The following is a 21,996-nucleotide window of genomic DNA, read 5'->3' as shown; positions in this document are numbered from 1 at the left end:
AGATGGTGGCTTCCTGAAGAAAAGTAATTTAAAAAAATTCTAACTGCTCAGTAGTAAATCTCAATGAGATTTGGCTTATTGAGTTGAAATTATGATACATTCTTTGACATAGCAACACATAACATCTTCTTCGATAATCAATTGTGACTTTTTTCTCCATGGTAACAAGTACTGAAATCTTTGACTCACAAAGGTACACAGACCAAAGCAGAATTCCACAGAATGCTTTGTCAGGTTGAGGTAGCCTCTGTACTGGCACACTAAACTCCCCCAAGACTTTCAAGCTAGAGTCAAGTAACATTATTGCCTCTGCTTTCACATTCAATTAAGACCTCTTGAAAGGCAGCAAACTTCTGTCTAGTAGAGAAAAACATCATATTCTGTTCCTCTTTCTTGGTAAGGTGGTGTCACCCTCTTAGAAGGGTGGTGACAGCAGCTGATGTGGAAAGTAATGAGTCACAGTGACGTGTGGCTGTCCTTCCCTCATCAAAGCAGGAAAGCCAAGATGTGTACCTGACATGACCAGCGCACATCTGCCTGTCATTTTTTTCTTTCATTTGAATATTAGATACACAGAATTATTTTGAAAATGTTGACAGCCTTTCCAATTTCCAAAAAGTATCCTAAAATGGAATTCTTCTTTGAAGACATCAGGGAGCACACGAAAACGTGCAGCTTGATGCACTGAGGGGCATCAGTAGTTCAGCCAGTTGCACACTGAACAACCAGGTTTTTCTAATTCTGAAGTAACTGATATTTGAGAGAAGCACTGCCTCAGTTCCCTTTCGTGGACCATGTTTTAAGAAACTGCACCAAACTACTTGACTCCCCACTCCCCTAACATACACTATTATTTCTCACCTCTATGCTTTTATTATTGGCATTTCACCCATCAAAAAATGTTTTCTCCCTCCTTTCATCTATTCAAACACTGCCATCCCTCAAGACCCAGACCAAAGCCACTCCTAACAAGGTTTCCCTGAATATCTCAGTCTGAAATGATCTCTCCGTTTTCTGAACTCCCACAACAGCAGGTGTGGTTCTGAGACCACCTGCTTCAAAAATGCACCATAATCTGTATTTTTACAAATACCAGAAAGAGCTGTGGCAATGTCTCCACTGTTTTCCTAAATCTATTTTGCCACTCTTAAAAGAATAACTGATCCCTGGATGAAGAGGGGAAGGCTGACAATGCTCATTGTTGCTCAACTGACTCATCTCAATTTTTCCTTTCTGTACTCATTTTCATACAAAAAGTTTTGATTTGCCAACTGTGTACTTGTCATATCTGCAATATCATTGTTGACTGTTGAATTCACCATCATCATACCTTTACCTCTGGGGTTTTCAATCATTGCCTCCCAATTTCATGGCCATCCTGATATTCTAAGAGTCGAGATGATGCTACCATTTTCAAAATAACTTTACATGCTATGAGAAAGAATTTAAGCAGAGCTTGAAATGAAGGTAAGCATGATTAGATGGAAAGGGCTGTAACTGACATCATCTGTTCAAATAAGATATAAAATTATATATATTCTAGAGCTGAGCAGTAACTTGAAGATGATCTCTTTCAATAGATTCACATTACAGATGGGAAACTGTGGGGAATGAGGTATTTTGGAGCAAAAAAACTGAAATTTGAAGAGAATCAAAGCCCCAAAACCAAAATGGTAACAAAATCATTCACAGTCAAAAAGGACTGTCCTAATTAGCTCATGGATTCAACATTAAGGATAAATGAAATTAAGGAGTTAAGAGAATTAAAGAATAAAGAATGAAAATAACTGAAAATGTAAAAGATGAAACAGATCAGTCATCTAAAGACATGGCCCAAAAGACTTTGACATTACAAGTATCAAGGTGACCTGAACTCAACACCACTTATATTTATCTATCAATATAGTTATTAGTTATCATTTAATTACTGTATGCCAGGTACTGGGCTATTTGAGAGATTTGAATGCCCTTTTATTAAACTCTAATGGGAAAAAAAATGTGCCAAAGGAGATCATCTATAGTAACTATGTAAGAAAAAAAATCAAGAAATCAAAAGCTGGCCATCTGTCTGCAGCCTGGTCTAGTAAAAAGGATGCTCTGAGAATTGAAGAACATCTGGTCTGAGTAGCAAATACATTCCTTGGGAAAGATGAATGCATTATACTACCAGAACTTGCTGATTTTGGTCACTGAGAGCGGATTCAATGCTCATCAAGCAACCTTCTGATTATAATTTAGTAGGTTGTAGATTTGCCTATTTGGAGAAAATACACTGAGCCATAAAAATGAGAAGCCAGTATGCCTGATACCTCTCACTGCAAGTTTTAAAACTAGCATTGTGGAATTTACACACTAGTATCTAGGAGGCTGGTTAGAGTGACCGAGTTCTCTAGCACCCAGTCACCTTGCTAGATCACCCAGTAATGAAGGCCAGCCTCAGAAAGTAATGGCCATGTCAAAGTTACCTGTGAGGCCGAGAGGGAGGCTAGCCTGCCTTCCCTGTCCTGTTTACCATCTTCAAACTACAACGCCATGTGATTTCAAACACACATGAACACATACACATACACGTGCACATGCATGCAGCGCGCACACACACACACACACACGCACACACAAGAGCCAGTTCAGAATGAAAAAGAAGGAAGAAAATACAGTGTTTCTCCAGGCTCCAGGACACCACCTTGTGAATTTAGAGCTTAGTTTTTACAGCAGAGAAGGCTCAAGATTGGGTTTTTTAAAAATAACACCAATTAAGTGTTTGTTTCACTTGTTAAAAGAAATTAGTCACCTCCACAAAAAAAAAAAAAAAAATTCAAGTAGAAGTGGAATTGGGACATATAACCTTATACCAAAGAATAAATATCAAAACATTTCCCGTGTCTCACATAATACATGGTTACTTAAGGTTTTCTTTTTGTTTGGGGGGCTTTGTCAGTTTTTGTTTTCTGATAACATCTCCATAGGAGAGAGACCTATAAATAGAGCAAGGTTCTAACACGACTTATCACAGTTTTTGACAAGACTTTAGTTCTCAGTCTTACACCAAGAATTCCAGAGTCAGAATGCATTAAGAACCAGTAGAACCGTGTCCAGGGTTGATGATAACACACATAAAAGCTGCACTAATGCTATAAGCCTCAGAGATACGATCTTATTTGTTCTACTACTGAATTTTAACTATTGTGAAAGTGCTATGAAAATATACTTTTAGTATGATTAACTTTTTTCCAGTCAGTAATGGAGTTATAATTAACACTATTTTCAAACAGAATTACTCAGTAAATAATGCATCGAGAAGTACTGCTGTCTTAGGGAGAACACAGGATTACTGTCCATCTAAAGTAAAATTCAAATATAAATACTTAACCTCTATAAATCCTTTCATGGACATTTGGCATGGGACATATTTTTAAAATGGATTCGCCTTTTGTGATCTAGTTTGGTCCAAAAGATCTAAAATCGTGCAGTTCTTTAGGCCCCATTAATCTCTGAAAAATAGATGGCTATAATGGCATTGATACATATATATTAGCCAAAATAAACCCAGAATGATCAAAATTAAAGATACATTTCTATACAGATGATCATGAGTCATATTAAGATGATTAAAACACATAGTTACAATCTGTTTTGAGAAACAAATGAAAAATTATGTCTATTATTTGCATATGAGGTTGGAGATTTAAAAATTTAGAAAATAGGGGAGTCTGGCTGGCTCAGTCAGTATAGCGTGTGACTCTTGATCTCAGGGTTGTGAGTTCAAGCCCCACGTTGGGTGCAGAGATTATTTAAAAATAAAATCTTTTAAAAAAGGCATTAAAAATTTAAAAAATAAACATTTGTGGTTTGATATTTATAACATCACTGCTTTTCACTGGCACTGTGAAATTAAACTGTTTTGTACACACCAGATTTTTACACAAGTCGAAAGGTAAATCATTTCCCTGAAAACTTTGCCTGTCATTTCTTTCTCAAATGGGAAAGTAAATATCCTAATCGGTTATTTTAAGTTACTAGCACTAATAATTATATGTATTTCACTTATTTTTTTAACTTCAACATTTATCATAAAATAAATCAATGACCATGATCTCTTGCAGAATGCCATGTGAAATACTACATTATGGTCACATGAGGAATTCAATATATACTAAAACAAAAAACAATTTAACCCTTTGTCCATTCACATGAACAAAAACTGGTTGTTTAAATGACAGACAATACAGTAAAATGAAAGTTCACGAACCAAAGAATAAAAATATTTGGCTCTACAAAATTCAGACATATGCTATGTGGAAATAAAAAAGTGAAAAAAAAAAGGTACAGAAAAGTGTATACAAACATGCTACCATTTGCATCAAGGGGAATGTACACATTTATATGCTTATATATGCATAGAACAGCTCTTGAAAGCCCAAGAAACTGGTAATTTGACTCTGGGGTAGAGAATGAGGGAACAGAGAGTTGGGATAGGAAGAAAACTTACCTTTCACAGAACACCTCATCATACTGGTTTTTTTTTTTTACATGTATGTGTTATTACCTACTAAAATAATATTTTAAGAGATAGCTGGCCTCTATTCCTGACTTCTTCATTAACTACATGTGTGACCTGGTGCAATCACTTACCTCAACTTTCTCCACTTCAAAATGAGGTCCTACTAAATCTCTAGAGTCCCCATCCGCAATTCAAAGGATTATGGCTCGAAAGATGGTATTTACAAAATGCCAGGTGGCTAAAAAAAATAACTGTAAGACCTTACTTTGCAGTGACTTACATAACGCGATATTATAATTATTTATACTACTGCCTGCTCTGTTCCCAGGAGGCTGAGACAAAAAAAAAAAAAAAAGCACCACAGCAAGCAAATGAGCCTGGGAATAAAGTGTTGGGCGACGCAACAATGTTTCTCTTCTTTGTTTCCGGTTAATCCTCCTTTTTTTATATATCTAAGCTATTGCTTCCAAGATACAGACTTCCAGAATATATTTTGATAAATGAATAATTAAAATAACTGTAAAAAGGAAGAATTTTTGTGATAAGATTTTAAAAATGGATCCTAAGACAGGAAAAAAAGCTGAAAACTCACCCCCTATTCCCATAAAATTAGCCCAAGAATCTCCTAAAATCATTCATCATCTTCATTAACACAAGATGCTAACAGAACCAGAGTAGCCAAGTGGAGAGCAACAGAAGGTTTAGGCCAAAGTAAGAGATGAAGAGGACCCTGAAAAGAAACCCAAACTGACATCTGGAGAACAGAGGATATTCAGAAGAGGCCTGGCGATCCATTTATTCACGATGCTATAGAGAAAAACTGTCGGGCCTCCAAGGGCTTAGAGTCTAATTGTGGGAACGCTCTAGTTAAATAATAATGCAATAATAACACAAAGAATGAGAGTCAAAAATAAGTGGTATGGTAAATGTTCATCAGAGGAAGAGGTCTTGATGGGTGGGAACTATCAAGATCAAGAACAGATTCATAAAAGAAATAGGATTTTGAAATCTGCGTGATAAGCAAAATGATGGTGGCAGCAAGGACAAAATAAAGTCAGCAAGGGAAGTCAGTGCTGGTAGTAGAATGATGGGTTTAGCTTTAGTCATAGTTTGATTTTAAATAGTAACTTCGCAAAACCTGTTAGAAATTCATTTCAAATACCGGGTTGCCAAACTTCCTTTGCAGACTACTACATAGGAGTGATGCCATGCTAGCATTATGTCAAAAGTGACTGAACAGGCTCAAATACAAGATCAATCTGCATCTAGATGTAACTTTTAATAGGGCAGGGCTCTGAGGTACGAGAAAATCACTCTTACACAGGATGTTTGGCAAACCTCTTCTAGTATTTTCTTGCAAGTGCCTAGAATCATTTCCTATCACAACCTTCATACTTAGGAGTCAGCTCCACCCAAGACACACAAAACCAGGAAATCAAGAGGTGCCAGTTTTACTTTTCTATTGATTAAGTCTGTGAACTGGGTCTAGTTGATGTAATAGAGTCCTGTGGATTTTACCACACAGAACAAATGTCAAAACAAAACAAAAAATCACCCTCTATCTCTCAGTGATCTAGTAAAGCTGAAAGAATAAACACTTAATAAATTCTCGCATGATACATAATATAAATTCAAGGTATTCATTATCTTATGGATAAAAAATCTGTGTGTGTTATTGTAACACGATAAATCTTGCAAGAAATTTCTAAACAAAATTTCTAAAATGTTAGCATAGGGCAAGAAAGAATATGAACAAATATAAAGAAGTCCTCAATGCAGAAAATATATATTCTAAAATTCTATTCCACTCTTCATTTTTGTTACAATCCTACAAGTGCCTAAATACACAAATTACCTTTATTCAATAATCTTTTAGTGATTTACTGAGGTGAGAATAGGTATATAGAGGCTTGCCAGGAAAAAAAAAAAATCAATGCTTAAAAGCAAATTTATTTAGAAAAGAATATTTGAAACAAGTATTAATTAAAAGTTTACGATTTAAAGTAATTTGTGCTACAGCAATGTGCCTTGTATCATTTTGACATGGATATCAGGTTTATGCTAATGCCTATTATTAATTTAAAGTTCAAATAACAAGAAAAAAAATTGTTTTCAAAGCATTAGAACAGAAAACTGTAAAGGCTTCTTTTCTCATTTAACTACAGATTAGAAGATTATAATATAGCTGTGTCCTCTTCTAGTTCAAGCCTGTCAGCATTTCTATTACTGACTTCAGTTTTTAAGGGTCGTAACACATCCATAAAAGTCACTCTATTAAAACCTGACACAGTCTCCCAGGAATTCTTCCCTTTAAAGGAAGATTTCAAAAGTTAATCAAAAGCTGGATAGCTCAAATGGTATACAGAGCTATGCTTTCAGTATCAAGTCATTGATTTCAATCCCAAGCAGGGCTGACTTCTTAAAACTCATTCTGCATACCCTCCTCAGTATCCACTGGCCTGGGCAGGGTAAACAGGCTGCTTCATGTCAGTTCTGAGGGCACAAAACCCTCCACCTGTGGAGAGCTCTAGTGGCTATCTAGATGGCAAGGTCTAAAGTTTCATTGTTAGGTTCTCCCTTCAGATAGGAAGTGAAAAGAAATTGGGAGAAACCAGTGAGGGCCACAGGAACATATATGACAATGCAGGACCTAGTTTTTAACTGTTATCTTAAATATTCACCCATCCAAAAAGTGCAGCTTGTCAAAGTAAAATTAATATACTTCAATCATCTGTTCAGTGTTTAATAGCACATTTTTTCCCTTAGAATCTGGCTGTGGATACTAAAGTTTATCATATGGATTATGTCAGATTCTATTAGTGAGATGGCTTCTTCCTGGGAAGTTTCTAGGGACACCTGGGTGGCAGTCAGTTAAGTGTCCAACTCTTGATTTTGGCTCAGGTCATGACATCAGGGTTGTGACACCGAGCCCCACACTGGGCTTTGTGCAGGGTGTGGAGCCTGCTTAATATTCTCTTTCTCTCCTTCTGCCCCTCCCCATGCCCCTTTTCTCTCTCTTCCCCTCAAGGAAGGAAGGAAGGAAGGAAGGAAGGAAGGAAGGAAGGAAGGAAGGAAGGAAAGGAGGAGGGAGGGGACTAAATCACAAATCCTGGACATACCCAAGGTATAGGACTCAACAAACAGATCTTGTTCTGTCTAAGAACACTAATAGTTTTTTTTTTTTTTAAGATTTTATTTATTCATTCGACAGAGAGAGAGAGAGACAGCCAGCGAGAGAGGGAACACAAGCAGGGGGAGTGGGAGAGGAGGAAGCAGGCTCCCAGCGGAAGAGCCCAACATGGGGCTCGATCCCAGAACTCCAGGATCACGCCCTAAGCCGAAGGCAGAGGCTTAACAACTGAGCCACCCAGGCGCCCCACCAATAGTTTTATTTTTAAAAACAAGGTATTTCCTTTCTAAGGTTAATCTTTTAAAATAGGTCTTAGAGATTTCTGTAAAGCCCTCTAAATAAAACACAGGTTAGTTCACATTGCCTAACAGTATTACAATTTAATTATCCAGCACTTCTTAGAGTAATATCAAATATATGTTACATTATAGACTGCACACATGGCAGCAGAAAGTAGTAGTGGGTAGGGCAGATGGAGAATCAGTCCTAGCCAAACATCATTTCCCAAACGCAAAACTGAAATAGAAAGGCGCTGACCTAAATTACACAATAAACCAGAAGAATGTGAGTAGGATATGCTGACTCCGTTTATTCTTTATAACCTCTTCAAAACCTAGGGCTTAATATACACGCACACTAATGACTCATAAATCTCAAGCCCTTAGACAATCTCTCTCTTGACCTCTAGTCTATATCTCCTGGTCCTACTAAGCATCTCCAATGAGATGTTCCATCAGCACCTCAAACTCAACACAACTAAACTTTAACACTCCCCCCCTGAAAAGCGTTCCTCCCCCTCCTGTGTTCCCTACCTTAAAGAATGGTCTGACCCACCTGCCCAAACAAAACTCCCAAACCTGGAAATCATATTCAATTCCTTATTCATCTCCACTGCCTGGAAAATTCCACTTCTGAAATAATTATAGTATCCATATCTGTCTCCACAGTTTCATTGCCTTACCTAAATTTAAGCTCTTATCACTTCTACTTAGATTTCTGAAACGGGCTTCTATTTGATTTCCTCAGCACAAATCTTACTCTCCACCCCAATTCAATCTCCTCAATGCTAGCATATACCCCTGCTTCAAATCCTTCAACAGCTACCCCTAATCTTCAAAATATGATTAAAATTAGTCGGCCCATAAGATCTTTCTTGATTTGGCCATCACTGTCTCATATTCCTTCCCTTGGTCTACATGTGGTCTCATGTTTCTGTATCCACTTGGAAGTTTTTCTACCTAACTCTTTCAAAACTCAATTCAAGAATGAATTTAAGAATTTTGAAAAGTCTTCCCCAACCCCTCAGTGTGCTTTAATATTCCACTTGCGTGTATCCTTATAATATGTTCTTCTTCTATGATACTTGAGAGAAGGAACTGTTCATCTCTGTAACCCTAGCACCTAACTCAGTGCCTCACACAAGGCAGGAGCGCAATATGCCCAATGAATGGATGACGCCAGTCAACCTACAAAACAGTGTTCTTTGACTTTCGATACCTGAGCAGGCTTCACGGGGGCAAACAAGTTTAATTTGCTTATTATTACTGATCTATCCCTAGATATTATTTTTAAACTATTTATTTCAGCTTCTATTCAATAAAAGTTTGTTAAATTGAAATCTTCACTCTTTAAAAGGCAAATAAATACCGCATTTCAAATACAACTAGTCCTACAAGTAATAAACACTTTAATTAATATGTTGGTATAAAGGCTTGCATCACTCAAGAAGCTAAAAAGGAATCTGGGTTAACTTGACCTAGCAAATACCTGTTTGCCTGCATGTCTAGGGCACCACCTATCATCAATAATAGGTAAACAAATCTAGCTGCCACCACCCAGTGGCCCCCAAATCAACTGCAGTCACATCAGCATTAGTGTGAGTATGAGGTAATGTAACTGTTGATGCCCATCCTCATGGAAATAAATCCAAAAGACAGAAGGGAGAAGCCCATTACTATTACAGAAAAGCCAGAAGTTCTGTGAGAATGTAGGAAGAGTCTAAGACCCTGTAACCTCTGCCTTTGCAATCTCCTGTTTGCCTACACTGATAAGCTATCAACCATCCGCTCATTCAACATAGATTTTCAAAGCATTTTTATGTCCCAAGTACTGTGCTAGGCACAGGGTCTACATAACTCTCCTCATTTCTTATATGACTCTCTCCAGTGGGAAGACAGGCATTAAACAAATCAATGCACAAACATAACCATAATTACAAACTGTATTCGATGACAAGAAGGAAAGGAATATGAAACAGAACTACAAGGAAGACATACTTTAGGTTGTCTTTTTTTTTTTTTTTTTTAGATTTTATTTATTTGAGAGAGAGAGTGAGAGCCAAGAGACAGAGGGAGAGGGAGAAGCAGGCTCCCCCTGAGCAGGGAGCCCAACACGGGGCTCAATCTCACGACCCTGGGATCATGATCTGAGCCAGAGGCAGACGCTTAACTGACTGAGCCAATTAGGCACCCCTAGGTTGTCTTTATTCAGAAGTGACAATTAAGCCAAGACCTGAGAATAAGTCTTTCAAGTGACAGTAACAGCAGATCTGTGTTTTAGGAAGATAGTTCTGACAGAAGCATGGAAGACAGATTAGAGAGGAGGTCAGTTACAAGACTAATGCAATAGTGTAGGTACAAGATAAGAGTCCAAATTAACTACTAAATATGGAGATGGCAAGGAAGAGCCAAATGTAAAAAAGCATTCAAAGGCAGGATGGAAAGGCAACGATCACGGATTAGGTGAAGAGTATAAGAGAGGGGGAAAAAAGTCAAGGTATTTCCTAGGATTCTAATTAGTCTAGGCAACTAGGAGGGTAGGAGAATGAATAACTGAGAAAGGGAACACATAAAGAAGGAACAAGTTTAAAGTGAAGATAGTAAGTTTAGTTTACTGAGTTTTTGTTGCATTTAAGGTGCTGGAGAAACATCTATAGAGAGATGCCTGACATGCAACTTTGAAAACAAATGGTCTTATAATCAGGAGAGCAGCCAGGCTAGAAAATAGGTCCAGGGTCATCTTCACCGAAATGATAACTGATGCTCTGGAAGTGAAGGAATCACTGAGACAGTATTAAAAAAGAAAAAAAAGACTAAGGAAACTCTGCTCCATATTTAAAGGCCTAGTAACAAAGGCCAGAGGCAAGAGAGAAAGGATCAGAGTTCACAGGAGCACCAGTCCAATAAGTACTTATCAACGTCCACCATGTTCCAGGTCCTATGATAGATGCCAGGGGCATGAAGAAAACATAGAAGCCCTATCTGCAAGATCCTTATAGCCTAGGAAAGACGCACAAATAGATCACTTCAATATAGTAATTGATGGGGCACTATAGAAACATACAAGAGGGATACCTAGCCAAACCTAGGAAGTCAGGAAATACTGAAGGACATAGCAACTGATCTGAAGCCTCAAGATTAAGTAAAATCATGCAAAGAAAGTTGGTAAGGGCAAACCAGATGAAACCAAGAGAATGTTCTAGACTTATGGAATGCTAAGCAGGATAATGGATATAGAAAAGAACTGGAAGGAGCTGAGAGGCTAAAATGATTTAAGCTAGAAAAAGTTGCTCTTGGAAGAAAATAAGATGGGAAAAGTGAACAAGGGGTTTTTGGTAGAAACTTTACAAAAGGTTTTAGGGGAGATGTTACAGAAGAGACTGGAAGAAGTTGCCAGGTTATATGAGGATTTGGGAAGAGAGATGGGTAAAATAACTTGTATGAAGTTCACTAATCTTTATGTAATTGTACCTTTTTATCTCCTTAGAAAATTTCTGTAAATTAGTAAACAGAGTCATTATTTTTCAAAGAATCTTGGGCCTGTCTGGTTTTCTGGATGCAATACCATGCTGAGACTAGCCCAAGATGACCCAGTTATAAGTGACCATAAAAGTCTGGGAAAAGTAAATTTGTAAGCATTATTGGCCATGAAGAGGTCAAGCATGATGAAAAGCAAGAAGCCACTAGACTTAGCATTTATATGGCCATTGATGCCCTTCAAGTAAACTTTTAACAGAAATGTAGGGGTCGAAAAAAATTGCCAGTGGTTCACAAGTAAAGGGTATAGGCATGACACCAAATCATTCATTCACTCAACAAATATTTATTGAATGCCTACAACACAGCAGGAACCATCCTAGGCCCTGAGGAATCAATGGTGATCAAGACATAGATCTAAGAGCTTCACAGTGTAAAGGAGGAGGAAGATAAGGAAATAGACAGTTATAGTGAAATTAGTGCTAAAACAGAGCAGTATGAAAGCACACGGAAGCTTGACAGTGAAAGGAAGGAGGAACAAATGGCAGTAACTAGATTGGAGATAGTACGGAGGCAAAATTTACTTTCTGGCTGAAAGGAATTTGAGCATGTTTGTGAGCTGAGGGGGAGAAGCTTATGGAAAGGGAAGAAGATGGGGAGGGGGAAGGAGAGGAGGGTTGCTGGAGGAAGGATTTGGGGGAAAAGATTGGTGAGACTTGGAAAAGAAGAACACTTCCTTCTGCAAAGAACCAAAGCAGGAAGAGAAGACAAAAAATAATTGTGATGCAAAAGGGGAGCATAAAGAAATGTCCTCTACCTTATGCCATGATACAGGCGAAGGTGCTTCTTACTAAGGAAGTAAAAACACAGTTGGGGGCTTCAAGGATGGCGCCTAAGTTTTGAAGTAGGCAATGTGAGAATCAGATAAATGAAATGACTAATCAATTCCAATTCCTAAGATAATACAAATGACAGAAGAAGCAATCAACAATTATTGCCTGCTTTTTGTTTAGATCTGGGAGTGGAACAAGAAGTAAAATGTGAGCTGCTGAACTTCAAAGAATTCAATAGGCATGAATTAAACAAAAGTAAACCTTTAAAGGAATTATCCAAACAAAATCACTAAATGTACACCCATACATTTTGTGATTGATTATGGATTACTTACAGCGTATACAGTCAATACAGCATTCCCATGAGTTCGAATCTGTCACCGTTACTGAGCAGCCATGGCAGAAGCTAAGAGGTTCACACAAAGGCGGCAGACAACAGAAGCCATCAGTAACAGAAACAAAGAGGAACTCACAGGTAGAGAAACTATATAGATCAGAAGATGAGGTAATGGTAAAAAAAGAAGTTTAAAAGCAGAGATATATGGTAGACTAATGATAAGCCTGAAGATAATTGAAGTAATGTTCCTGCCTCCCCCTTTTCCTTCCTTCAACATTCTTTTAGCACCTGCTTTATGCCAGGTACACTGTGAGGCACTGGTGATACAAAGAGAAGACATCATTCTGGCTTATAAACTCAGAGGGTGTTCATGTACCCACAGCCAATGTTTACAACAAAAGAACAAAACCAAAAGCTGCTTTGAGTTTTGCTACTCAGACTATACATGCTTCTATAAGACATTAACCACAAAGCAAAATTATATGAAAAGTTCAACAAATTCTTCAATAATCAGCAAAAGGTCCTATCAGAAACGGCAGCAGATTAAAGACCCATAAAATAATACGTTCTAACTTAATAAACTGCTGTGTATCTTGGCTTTATCACGGATGTTACATCTGACTTTTCATTAAACGGTTGGATTAATGCCAACAAAAAGGCAACGAACTGCAAATGGCAAAGCAAGATAACCAGAAACTAAGTGCTAGAAAGTATTTCAGCAGCAAATTGATAACATTTTTAGTGATTATGACAACAGTAATAATGCACATTTACTGAGCTCTTACTTGAGCCAGGTCTTGTGCTAAGTATATTATATACAAATTATCACTAAATTTGTATAAATTCCCACAAAAAAAACCTACCTATAAGGTAGTCTTTAATATTATCATTCTACAGACAAGAAAACTGAAGCTTAGAAAGATTAAATAAATAGTAAGTTAAGGACCAAGACTTGAACTCAGGTTTGCATGATTCTTAAAAATCCATGCTTTAATCACTGTATGATTCTGTTTCCCCAAAGAACGGAATAGTGCCAGGCACATGATGGACACTCAACAGTATGTGTCATTGAAGGAATGAATGAAAGGATATAAAGCAGCTATTGCAAAGTGAACCCCAATATGGAAAATACAAGTAGAAAAGCAAAAGCAATACTTTAAGGATTCACTAAATCACCAACTCAAACTGTGCGGCATAATTGGAGGTGTCTCGAAAGCAGCCGCAATTGACAGAATGGCCTAATATGCTGTTACAGGAGATGGTTCTGAGTGAAAACTTCAGGCTATGAATCTGCAAAGCCAAAGATGGAAATACCACCAGTCAGTTCAGAAAAGGAATTGTGGATGCTGATCAGAAAACTCGTTCCCACATTTTCTCAGTATGGAAAGGATTGGTGCTGTACGACATTAAGAGTTAACCCCCGCAGGTTACCTTTAATTCTATCACCTTTTTGGGTTTTGGGGTGGGTTTTGTTTTGTTTTGTTTTTCAGAGCAAAACAGATTCACATCATGAATCTGGTACCTACCAACTCTTTTTTTTTCTTAATTGTAGTATAATTAACATACAGTGTTCTATTAGTTTCAGGTGTACAATATGATTCGATTCTATATATTATGCAGTACTCATCACAGTAAGTGTACTCTTAATCCCCTTTATCTAATTATATATCACCGTTAAAATGGAAGAAAATCATGCATACTGGAAAGATGATTACTGGAAAGATGATCTAAAAGATTCCCACCAAAGTGCCTTTTAGGGTGCAGAGACATGTCTTATGTCACTGACTCTGCCACCAAGATCACCAATAGACAGGAGCAACAGACAGCACATATCCCAAAAGCAGCCAATCTATGAACCCACTTATGGCCAGTAACCTATAAAGATGCCTGGCATGGGAGATTTGCCCAAAAAGAAATGTATCTAACTCAACCAACTGGATTTTCTCTTACAGGAGTCTGAACTCAAGCTATACAGAGGGAAAGCTAGCTGAAAAACAGAGAAGGCAGGCAGGAGTAATAAGACAGTTATAACCGTATTGAGAAGATACAGAATGAGGTAATTAGTTTAAAAATAAAAGGTAAAAACAGAATCTGCAAAGGGCTAATAGCAGCAGAGAAGTAACATGTCTGCTGCTAAGACGGCCACACCCGGTCACTAGAGTTGCATTGATTTTTTTCCAGTTTCTATTAAGACCTAGTTGAAATCTATATGATGAAGCCAGTTTGTACATAAGGTCTGGCCACTTTGATCTCCTTTATTTCCCTACATAAAGCTATCTAATAAACTTCTCATTACTAGCTACAGACCAAGTAAAACTGTCTTGCTTGCAACCAAAAAAAAAAAATATATATATATATAGTACAATAATTTTATATATGAGAGCACATGCACCACACCTTGCAGTTACATGGCAAGGCAAATTGGGTGGGGGGTAGTAATTCAAGCACTGTGGGTCTTATTTTCATCTTATAGCATCTGTGATTTGAAGACACTGTTACTTAGCTCTAGCTAAGTGTTTTAGAAAAAAAGGGCCTTCAAAAAAGCATCTTCTACCCTAAAATTTAACTTACAATTGTGCACTTAGAGATTAAGAAGACATCCAGGGAAGTTACAGGAAACAAAACCATCTCTTCCTCTTGTGTGTGCAATAATCCGCGTCCAAATTTTATGGCAAATAAGTGATTTTGTTCTCTCATAAGAAACAATAGCTGACTAGTCAAGATGGCCACGCAAATAAAGGACAAATTGGAAAAATACAAAAATATTTTGAAAAAAAGTTTGAGGATATACTGAAAATTACTCAAATTTTACTAAGTGTGTTCTTGCCTATCTTTATGATAGCCCCGTTAGCCTATCTTACCACCTCGAAAAGCCTGTCCATTCAAAGGAAAGGAGAATGAAGCTCAGCAAGTCTCAACCATCTACAAATGCCCAACACACTGAATTCCAAAAATATCTAATGATCAAAAGGTTTGAAAATGACAAAGCCACTCTCCTAGAGAAGTTTATACAAAATGCCCCTAACAACTCATATGTCAAAAACCCAAGAAAACAAAAAAAAATCCTTTCCCTTAAAGTATAACTTTTTTCATAGAATTCAATCACTTGTGCACACAGTATTTTCCTAGTGCATCATTATTTTTTTCTTAGAAGAAAACTATTCCTTGCCTTTCCTTTCTATCCAAAATCAAAGCTACCAGTCACAACCAGCAGGTATTTTAGGGTTCAGTCTACCAAAGCACCAATCTATGCAAGTCTCAGCTTCTTTAAAAAATACTTTTGCAGAGCTTAGAAAGAAAGTCTGACTAAAAGCCACAGGTCCATTTCTCAGAATTAATCTATTTTCAGGATAATTCCACAGATAGAAGAGATTAAAAATCAATATTCAAAACCTGAGTTGCAGTAACAGTTCCATGCACTTGGGGTTCATTTTGGTGTAATAACCTTTCCCCTCGACATAACATCATTACACACTCTTGTATTTAAAGTGTTATGAGAGTATATAAAGCAGGGACACCCAGATAGGGTGCAAGTTATTATTGCTCAAGCATTCAGGGTGAGGGTTTTTTGGTTTATTTTGGTTTGGCTATTTTTTCAAGGATATCACTCTAGTCCTTAAACATTATAGTGTTTCGTGACAGGAATATGCACCAGACACCTGACACAAGTATTTGAGTATCAGAATCACTAAAAAGCCACATAACACAGGTGCTGGAACCCTAGCACTTCATCTCAAGTTCAGAATATGAAGGTTCATCCAAACCTAGGGACAAAAGTTCTCTGATGTTGCAAATTATACAAGTCCCTAAATACTAATTTTTACTATCTTATTGTTAAAAAAGCAAAATCAGGAACAGTCAGGTGTGTGGGTAAACCCTCTCAGCAGATAATCTAACAGTACTTGGGCCTCAGCTGAAATTTGGAGCACTGCCACTAATGACTACCAGTGGCAAGACTCTTGAAAAAGTACCATTTCTTCTTATCTCTTCATGTACATTTACCAACGAAATTCCTGACCTGGCCCAAATCATGCTTTCCTGAAGAATCCACTAGTTCCATAATTGAAGCTTTCTTTCAAATAGTACTGCACATATACTTTTGTCTTATAGAAACATTTCAGCTATGTTACTCAGTTAATATTTGTTCCATGTCAATATTCTGCACATGACCAAAAATAAAATATTTGTGTGATAGGGCAAATACTAATGAGAATTTTAAGACAGAGGGGTTATTCTGGGAGAATAACCATAAAAATAAAGCCTAACTTAAAATGAATGTGATTACAACTACCTAATCACCTTTTTCAAGATAAATGAAAAATCTGAGTAAGAATGGTAAACTAGTAATATCTGATCAGAAGAAAACTGACAGCAAATAATAATAGGTGTCTTCATTGTCCCAATTAAAGCAGCAGTTAAAATCGGATGTGTAGCAATAAATTCTCTCTTCTAATGTACCCCTTTCAATCTAAACTTTTAGTAATAAAAAAATTACACATTTTAAAATGTTATGAAAATCACTTACAGTAACCATATCTAACATTTATTGTAACATGCCAAACACTATTCTAAATATTTTACACGTACTTTTCATTTTATCCTCAGAACCCTATCCCCATTTCATAGGTGAGGCAACTAGGGCAAAGAATGTTTAAGTATCTTGTACAAAGTCATACCGGAAATAATGCATGGATCCAAAAATTTAACCAACCAAGCTAGCTCCAGATCATTACACTAAGCTGCCAATAAGGTAATGTAGCGAATGTGCTTCGCAAATGGTAATATGCAAATAAATGATTAAGAGCACTGATTAAGAGCACATGCTTTGTAGTCAGATCTAGTGTCAAGTCTCAATTCTGTAATTTACTAGCTATGCAAACTTAAGTAAATCACTGAATTCTCTAAGCTTCAACTTCCTATTCTATGAAATGGAGATAATGAAGTAACAGTTCTTATTGGCAGATTTTACTGGTGGATCTTCTTGGTATATGAGGGGCATTATACATGGAAAGAATTAGCACAGTGCTTGGCATACAGTAAGCACTCCATGAATGTTCATTATTACTATCTAATACTAACAGTTCTGTTCATTATTACAAACTCTCATTTTAGTACTGGTAGCATTTTCTAAAGTAAGTAAAATCAACATGGAGGTAATAAAAGTTTATGAAATTAAGACCCGAAGTCTCAAAGTATCTGACGGCACAAATTTAAGGTGGAAAAGGCTACCATTTACTTTAATATCATTATCAAGTTTCTACTTAAAGTGCCTGGGTATACATGAAAATGTGCAAGGCACTAAACAAAATTATCAAGACATAATAGTCCCTGACTTCAAAAATACACAATTAAGCAAATTAACTCCGCTGAGTAGACACAAACAGCAAAACCTCCAACTTTGGGCATTTTCCCAACCAGACACAACTATGGTCGTCATTAAGTTCCCCTCTGCTTGTGGTGTGGTAGTGAATACATGCAGAAGAAGCAGTTCAAAAAGAAATAGTAAACCTGACAAAGGGAATTTAGAGTGATAAAGATTAAAGAAGAAATGAGCTGACTTTCTACCCTCATAACTTCTCAAAAAACATTTTGTCTATCTTGGTACTAATGATCTCTGTTAATTAACCAGAGGAGAAAAAAGGAAAGAGCCAGAAATTCAAAAAAGAATTCAGGGTAAAATGGTACAGAAACAAATTCTAAGTGAGAGGAGGAATGAAGTTCAAAGTTAGAAAAGCCAAAATAATTGCAGGTGAGTTTAAGCGAAACATATTTTATTCAGCATTCTATCATGCGCCTAATGCCTTAGAAACCAAATGAGTAATAGCCATTCTTAAGACTGCTGATCCTTACTCCTTCCAACCCTGAGATTTCTGTTAGCTTTTAAAGTCAGAGAAGAAGGAAAAAATAGCATAGGGTACAGAAGGATTTTGTCTAACAGAACAGCCAACATCATACTGCACATATCTTAGAGCTCGGCTTCTGATCAACTATGAGAGCCACAGCTAAGGCAGAATCCTGGTAATCTTCAGATTCCATTAAAAAGGTAGCTTCTAAAACTCCTAAGTAAGGATCTAGAATATTTCCAGGAAACCTGGAAATCTAATTTCTAAAGTTTAAAAAAAGCATTTCTTTTTCCATGGTCATGCTATTTGAAAAGATCTTTTGCAACTTCACAACAGGAAATGATACCCACCCGTGCCTCAAACTCCATACCCATTGAGAAACTCCTCTGTCCATACCCAGAGTCTAAACCATAGCAAAACCACAAAATCCCCTGTGACTCCATCCATAGGCTCTTTAAAGTAAACTGAGTAGAACAGCCTATTGATCATAAAGCAGTATTACATATTCCTAAAAAAAGGTACTTTCCAATAATACCAGCAATCTGTGTCAACCAAAAACGTAGCTCATATCTACAAAAGTAGGACAAAAATTAAGGATGGGTAATTTATATATTCTGCAAGAATATATATATTCTTCAAGAAGAAAGTTTTCTTCCTGAAGTAGGGAGGAAAGGGGAAAAAAGAGAGACATGGACATAACAACAACAAAAAAGGTTATTACGCATTCAAGGTTTAACTGTACGTTCTAATGAACACCTGCCCAGAGTCAGCCATACCTCATCCAGCTCTCTCCTGCACTATCCAAAATTATGAAGTTGAAATGCAAGCCGTATTTTTTATTGTTTCTCCTCTTTCACTGCACTTAGGTATGGAAGGTATCTCAGGAAATAAGATGAGTTGAATTCTATAGGAAAACTCTTGACTGATCAAATAACAGCAAAGGTAGATAGATATAATTTGTAGCCAGAAATAGGTTTTAATATAAAACAAGCAATTTGTGATGGCTCTTTGTCTGCTTAACTACCTATCCCCACAACAAAAAGGTGCTATAAATATTTGCTTATATAGCCTGCATGCAGAAAAGCTTCTGGCACAAATTTCCTAGGACTGTTCTCCTTAAGAGCCTCAGGCCTGAGCCCTCTGAGAAGACAGAGCTCAAGAGTCAAAATAAAACCAAAAAGGATGAAGACCAGAAAGAAATAGGAAGAACAAAGAATTTCTAATAACTTCTTGTTCATTCTACCTTTCTAAACTTGTCCTGGTTTAGCCTCTAACTCATCTGCCATAATCCATTCATTTGTCTACTATGATAGGCAAATTCTCTCTAGGCAATTCTAATTTAGACAGACACATCCTGACATAGTGCTGTTTTTTCCTCTATGACCCAGATGAAACCTTTTGACAGTCCTTGGAATCCTCAATTCCTCCACTCTGTGGCTCTAGAGTCATGATGGAGGAGACAAACTGTGAATGGTACTGCAGAAATAGGTGAGCTGCAGTAAAGGAATTCCAGGTGCTCCCCTCACCCTCATTAGGCTATTTTTCTTTCTTTACTACAGTATTTAAAAAGTAGAGAGCAAGAGGCTGACATGCAAATGAGGGGCTACAGGAAAGAGTCACCCCCAGCTTTTTAGGAATACTCGTATCTTTTCACTGGTTGTAGGTACTTAAGTCTGGAAAATATCTTTGGAATATGTCTTGTGTGTAAGAATGCATAAAAGATAACACCTTGCAAAAGTCAAACATACAGATTTAATAATGTGCAACTAATGAAGATGGTTTATAAATGAAATACCACCTACACATTTAGTTCCCTAAATATATTATGCTATTAATCATTAAAGTTAGATCTATAAGTACAAGTTTTCCATATGTGGAAAAGTAAATCTGTTTTTAAATTAAAGAGAAATTATCACTCTAATTCTTAAAAATAAAACTATCAGGGTATAATTCAAGTGTAGCTGCTCATAGTCACTGAATAAACTTAAATTTGATAAAACATTTAAGTTTCAACCAATGCACCTTTGTTGAAGCACATTTAGCTGAAATAACTTTGAGTCTGGTTTATTTCCATCACATATAGTACATTTTTCCAACAAGAGCATGTACATTCAATATAGAACATTTCCAGCAACAGTTACAGTCTTTCTAGTTTCCTTTCACAGTATATTTTAGTGCAAAGCACTGGGAAGGGTAAATGTTTTTCTAGCTATTGAAGCATTTTATTATGACCTTGTGGATCTTCAACATTTTAAAATTTTATACAAAAAGTATATAGATGGACAGGGTCCCTCCTAAGTACAGGTGCGAACCTATATAAAAACATGGTATATTCTCTGCTGTACCTTCTAAATTATAATTTGACAAAAATTACTAAAAAATAAATTTTTTCCTAAAAAGTACAAAATATTGATACACAAAAACCTGCCCAATATTTCATAAAGATAGATGTACTTCTGTTTTCCTAAAATCTTGATTACAAAAATGGACAAGAATTCATTATTTTCCAAATTTTACAGTAGGAATCAAATATCATCTAAAGTAGTCATTTAAGATTTTACTTGGGAGAAAAAATTCAGGGTTTACACTCCCATCTTCCTTTTTTAAGCAATATTTAAAGAAATAAACTAATATCATAAGAAGTGGTTGTGCATGGATTGTCCGCATCCATAAAATATCAGTAAGCTATTTACTACCTTCATATTAACATTAGTAAATGTGTGGTCTTTAAAAAAAAAAAAAAAGAAAGAAAGAAAAAAAGAAACTGAAAAATTAAGTTGCATCTATTATTAAAGTGCTTTGTATAAAATTTAAAGAAAAAAAGGGGAATGCTTAATTTTCATAAAAACCTCAGATGTTTACAAGTAAAAAATGTAATGATCCATGGATGAAAATGAACTGGAACTTTCCTGTAGTATGTATTTTAAAATGAAACTTTCAAACATTTAAGTGCTGGAGAACAAGTTAGAAATAAATGAATGTAAGAATAATTACAAATATTTAGTAGGCTAAATATTTATAATATGTTGATACTAATTTCTCTTTTGGTCCTAACATACACTCACTAGGAAATATATCTGTACAATCCAGATGAAAATTTTGCCGAATAAAGTGAAACAAAACTAAAATCACTAAGATATAGTCTTTTTGTCAATTAAAAATCACCAGTGGTGATATATATTCTTCAGGTTGTTGATAGCTTTCATCAACAAATTGTTTGGAAAACAAACTTTGCAACGTTTTTGTAGAAACTGTAGACCAAATGCACAAGGTCAAGGGTGGTTAGCTGATGGACTGTGATGACAATACGTAATGTCACAGCTACTTGAAAGTGCTGGGAGAGGCAGTGCCTTAGAAACAAGTGGTTAGATGGTTATTATTTTAGTCAGAAAACAGCAGTTACAGTCGAATATTTATGAAATTGTTTTTCCTTTTTTTTTCTCATAGTACCATTTGAAGACGTTTAGTGGTTCTAACACCAATTTAAAGTCTTTCCACAAAAATGAACTCCAAACCTTTTCGTACATCACTTGAAGTTATCTGAGGAGAAATGGGAATAAATGAACACTTTTGAGTTTACCAATAAAACCTTGTTTT

At 36.4% G+C, this 21,996-nt stretch overlaps 1 protein-coding gene across 3 annotated transcripts in view; it reads right to left on the bottom strand.

The window, feature by feature from the left end:
• ZNF800 (zinc finger protein 800) overlaps nt 1–21,996 on the bottom strand; it is a 44,721-nt gene that overhangs the window by 2,657 nt on the left and 20,068 nt on the right. Inside the window, exon 6 of one of the 3 annotated variants that reach the window (XM_045792720.2) lies at nt 2,666–21,939. The exons of the other annotated variants lie outside the window; for them this stretch is intronic. Within the exon in view, the coding sequence (XP_045648676.1) occupies nt 21,939 (1 nt within the window). The 3' untranslated portion in view covers nt 2,666–21,938. Of the gene's footprint in view, nt 1–2,665; nt 21,940–21,996 lie in introns of those variants that run through there. 3 annotated transcript variants of the gene reach the window in all.

Source organism: Ursus americanus, chromosome 3 (assembly GCF_024610735.1).
Source record: "Ursus americanus isolate L20-20 chromosome 3, mUrsAme1.1.p, whole genome shotgun sequence".
NCBI lineage: Eukaryota > Metazoa > Chordata > Mammalia > Carnivora > Ursidae > Ursus > Ursus americanus.
This window is presented reverse-complemented; position numbering and strand designations above follow the sequence as displayed.